Below are 5,128 nucleotides of genomic sequence, written 5' to 3' on the forward strand. Positions count from 1 at the left end.
TTTTTTTGAGAATCAAACATAATCAAAGTGAAGGAAAATAAAAAATAAATTTAAAATCAATAAATTATTTTTATATATTACTTTAAACTCATTTAACTTGTTTTAATTATTTCATACAAAGATTAAATAATTTGAAAACGTATAAACTTTAAACTAATTTGAATTATATTTAATTTTTATTTTAGTATTTTCTATAATATAATCAAATTTTGAGAAAATCATTTTTTATAGTATTTTTTTTCTTAATACTTTATGGAACAAAACATAACCATAAATTATTTAGTGTCACATTATGTTTTAATTCCAATATAAAGGTGATCGGACCATTTGTTATCATCATTATATGAATATAATTCATAAGGAGATATAGAGTTAGTTTGGTAGTGCTTTTACAAAGCACCTTTACTATAAAAAGCATTTTTCAAGAAAAATCAAACATTTGATAAAATTTTGAAAGTATTTTTAAAAAGTTGAAATTTCACTTATGATGTTTTGTGAAGAATTACTTGATCATCGATTTTTCTAAAATTACTTTTAAAAAAATATATATTTTTTCATTGGAAGAACTTTAAAAATAAATATTACGAAACATGTAAATTAATCATTTAGAAAGAATGAAGTTTCATGTTATAATTCATAGCAAATCTTTAGATACCGAAATTGCAGGAAACCAAGAAAACTAAATTTCAAGTAAAATGTGAAGCGCCAATAAGATTTTTCACTATAGAATCCAAATGATAATGAAGTTGTTCTCATTAAATGTCAAGTAAAACATGACGTGCCGACAAGATTTTTCACTGGAGTCCAAATGATAATGAAGTTGTTCTCTGTAAATGTCAAGAAATTAAAAAATGGAAGTGCCAATTAGATTTTTCACTGAACATACAAATTACCTCCAAAGAAATTTCAATTCATGAAATCATGACGGCAGTTGTCAGTAACTGTCTCTTGAGCTGGTTGTGTGGTGGATATTTCTCTCAAGAACAACTGGCTGATCGTGACGACTCTGACTCTTGGGACTATGTTCTGAGCCATTTTGTATCATCCAATGCCTTGTGGCGTATTCATTACCCAAAAACCAGCGACTTGGTAATAACTTGGCGTGCTTAACTCGCTATAGAACGATTGTCCCTTCACACCTCCCTCCATCCACGAAGCTCCAAACACATAGAAAGAAATGCCTTGGAATGTGAAGAAGAATTAGGGAAGGGAAGCCATAGCTAGCCTTGCATTAAACTCTTTTGGAAGTTTGTAGTTATAGACACAGTGGGACAGGCCATGCCCCTTGTTCACTAATGATATCTGCTTTCATGAAGTGGTGAAGTCTCAGAACAAGACTGGGTCTTCCTAATTTGTCCATTCCCAGTGCAGTTGCTATTGGCGTATACCATACTCCACGTTCATTGATAGGAATCCAATTGACCCAGTAAACGCTTTAGAATATATATCCCTGTAAAATGTATATATATACCATGATTAATTAAGGTAAGCTATTCACAAGTGAGTTGCAGTAGCACACTCGCATCCTACCACACAAATGGGCTATTTTTGGAGGGTTTTGAAAATGAGCCTTATTATTAGGTTGATGTTTGTTGCAGCAACAGCAGCTGCTCAAGAAGCCAAGCCTGGCTGCCAAGAGAGCTGTGGCAACATCAGTATCCCATACCCTTTCGGCACCAGCCCCGAGTGTTACATTGCTGAAGAGTTTCTCATCACCTGCAACACTACCAATTATAGTCCTCCACAAGCATTCTTAACCAGAAGTAATATTCAAGTGCTAGAAATATTGCTCCAGGGTCAGCTGCGAGTCTCGGGTTGGATCGGCTATGATTGTTACAACTCTAGTAACCACAATAGCTGGCTTGAACTCTCTAAATTCACCATTTCCACTACTCAAAACAAGTTAACCGCTGTTGGCTGCGACACCATTGCACTAGTTACGGGTTATCGTGGGCAAAATTACACCACTGGCTGCGTGTCACTATGCGATAGCGTCGATGATGTCATCAATGGGTCTTGTTCCGGAATCGGTTGCTGCCAAACCTTCATTCCTAGGGGGGCAAGGTCTTATGACATCGAACTTGCCAGCATTAACAAATACCAACAGGTTCTAGACTTCAATCCTTGCAGTTACGCCTTTGTGGCTGAGGATGGTGTCTTCAACTTCTCATCCCTCGACCTTCTTGACCTAAGGGGTAGACAGAAGTTTCCTCTGGTGCTTGATTGGGCTATCGGAAACAAAACTTGCCAGGAAGCAGAAATGGACGCAGCAAATTACGCATGCAAGGAGAACACACAATGTCATGACTCCATCAGTCGCCCAGGCTATGGCTGCAGTTGCTCTGACGGCTACCAAGGCAATCCTTACCTCGGCTGTCAAGGTAACAAATTTCAAACCCTCTCTTTTTTCTTTTTACTTGTCTAATTCTTACAAAATTTGAAAGCAAACACCGGGCTAAGAAAATAATTTTTTCGGACTCATGCTTCCAAAAAAAACCCTCAAATAAAACTACAAAAAATAAATTTTTTACCAAGATCACTTGTAGAAACCAAAAACTTGGGAGGTTAAAACTGAATCAAAATCCTGCAATTCCTAGTATTTATAAGAGAGTTTTAAGATTGTTGAATATTGTCCTTATCTCTATCTGTTGACTTTAACTTTTAAAAAATAATGATAAGAGTATCTTTTTTCATTTTGTATTTTCAGATATAGATGAGTGTTCGACATTAAGCCCTTGTAATGGAACATGCCAGAATCTACCTGGTACTTTTAATTGCTCTTGTCCAAAGGGGTATGAAGGTGATGGAAGAAAAAATGGAACTGGCTGTACTCTCGTTGCTAGTCAATCCCAGAGGTTTCCCTTGATTATCATACTAGGTAAGCATAGTGGAAGATTTCTTATCTTAAGCTCTTTCTGTTTTATTTTCAAAAAATTGTAGTAAGATTAGCATTTCAACTAAAAGTTTATTTGGTATATAGGTACCAGTATAACACTTTCAGTTATACTATTGACCAGTTCTTGGATATATCTGGGACTAAGGGAAAGAAAGCTGATTAAACGCAAAGAAAAATTCTTCCAGAAAAATGGTGGGCTTATGCTACAACATCTTCTTTCCAAATATGAAGGATGCACAGAAACGACTAAAATATTCACTGCCAAAGACCTTCAGAAAGCAACAGACAACTATCATGAAAGCAGAATCTTAGGCCAAGGAGGACAAGGAACAGTTTATAAGGGAATTTTACCCGACAATAGAGTTGTTGCCATTAAGAAGTCTAAGGTGACAGATCAGAGCCAAGTTGAACAATTCGTTAATGAAGTCCATATTCTCTCCCAAATCAACCATAGAAACGTGGTAAAATTATTGGGATGCTGTTTAGAAACTGAAGTTCCTTTACTGGTGTATGAATTTGTGACCAATGGCACCCTCTCTAGCCATATACATGACACGAAGTGCACATCTTCTCTTTCATGGGAAACTTGTTTGCGGATTGCATCTGAAACCGCGGGGGCCCTTTCATATTTGCACTCTTCTGCTTCAACTCCAATTATTCATAGGGATGTCAAATCTACTAACGTTCTCTTAGACGATAATTTCACGGCCAAAGTATCTGATTTTGGAGCATCGAGGCTTGTTCCTCTAGATCAAACCCAAGTAGCCACGTTGGTGCAAGGAACATTTGGATACTTAGACCCCGAATATTTTCATTCTGGCCAATTGACTGACAAAAGTGATGTTTACAGTTTCGGGGTTCTTTTGGCGGAGTTGCTAACTGGAAAAAAGGTAATTTGCTTTGACAGGCCTGAGAAAGAGAGACATTTAGTAAGGTTATTTCGTTCTGCAGTGAAAGAGGATCGTTTACTTGAAGTTCTTGATAATAAAGTTCTGAATGAGGAACATGTTCAATATTTTATGGAGGTTGCAATGTTAGCAAAAAGGTGTTTAGAAGTGAAGGGACAAGAAAGGCCTACTATGAAGGAAGTTGCAATGGAATTAGAGAGAGTACTAAAACTGATAGAGAAACACCCATGGGTAGAAGGTCATGATTGGAATTTAGAAGAGACTCAGTCCCTACTGAATGAATCTTTAAAGGCTGCGTATGGTTGTGATAGTAGCAACACAACAGGGTATGATAGTTTGAAGAGTGAAGTTAAATTGAATATTGATAGTGGTCGTTAAGTATGTATTTTTACTTTTATTTTTGTCTTTATTTTGAATAAGGATGTATGATCTTTATTACAAGTTTGTAATAAGTTCTTATTATTTGTCATGTTTATGTGATGGTATACTATATATGGTTTAATATTTTATATGTAGACAATTTACAATTATTACAGTTGAATCAACATTTCACCTCAAGTGGAACAATTTGTCAATTAATACTGGTACATTATACATCTTAAACATGTCATATCAATGAAAAAACTTATTACAAGATTACTTCTCAATTTAAACTTAATATTTTTGACATAAAAAAAATTAATTTTAGTCCATTAATCTTGTAATTAATAACCTGACTAAAAACTTTAGGTACCTTTTTAATATTAAGGTTTGACTAGAATTAGTGTCATCTTCTAAGCTTATTAAAGGGTGCTTAGTTTGGGCTTTGAAAGTTTTTAGGATTAATTTTTTTTTTTTTTTTTAACTAATGACAGTAATGGATGCTCCCAAATGCATGCAAAAGTGAGGTATTTCCAAGTATAAGGAATCAATTGTAGTTTTAATTTTTTATTAAATTAAAACTACAATTGGCTCATGACAATGCAGACAGAGGAGCTCCTCCATACTGAGTATCTAGATATGCACTTCTTGTCATCTCAGCCTAAGCAAACTGATCCTATTGAGGAGACCCTTCTATATTGAGCTTGCTTTCACCGAGGTTACTACTTTTGGTTGTCGAGTTCACTACTCCTCATAAGACACCTAAAATAGAGTATCCACAACGGATGGATCTTTCAGTGTAGATTAGCTCTCTTGGGACTAGGATTGAGGAGTTGACTATAGTTAGTGATGGTCTCTATTTGATTGAAGATTGCATGGATTGGTATCAAACTGACTTCACTACTCAATATGAGAGCCTTGCCACCAAAATTGACTAGAACTAGGCCACAAGTACTACACAACA

General features: G+C 35.4%; 1 protein-coding gene across 1 annotated transcript; it reads left to right on the forward strand.

Moving 5' to 3' along the window:
* The first annotated feature begins 1,472 nt into the window (after positions 1 to 1,472).
* LOC100247712 (putative wall-associated receptor kinase-like 16) lies at positions 1,473 to 4,313 on the forward strand. The gene is made up of 3 exons (XM_010667127.3): positions 1,473 to 2,381; positions 2,708 to 2,878; positions 2,981 to 4,313. Exons 1-3 carry the CDS (start codon positions 1,538 to 1,540, stop codon positions 4,180 to 4,182), a joined length of 2,217 nt encoding a protein of 738 aa, XP_010665429.1. The 5' UTR covers positions 1,473 to 1,537; the 3' UTR covers positions 4,183 to 4,313.
* Positions 4,314 to 5,128: the final 815 nt, after the last annotated feature.

This window comes from Vitis vinifera, chromosome 18 (genome assembly GCF_030704535.1).
Source record: "Vitis vinifera cultivar Pinot Noir 40024 chromosome 18, ASM3070453v1".
Classification (NCBI taxonomy): Eukaryota; Viridiplantae; Streptophyta; class Magnoliopsida; order Vitales; family Vitaceae; genus Vitis; species Vitis vinifera.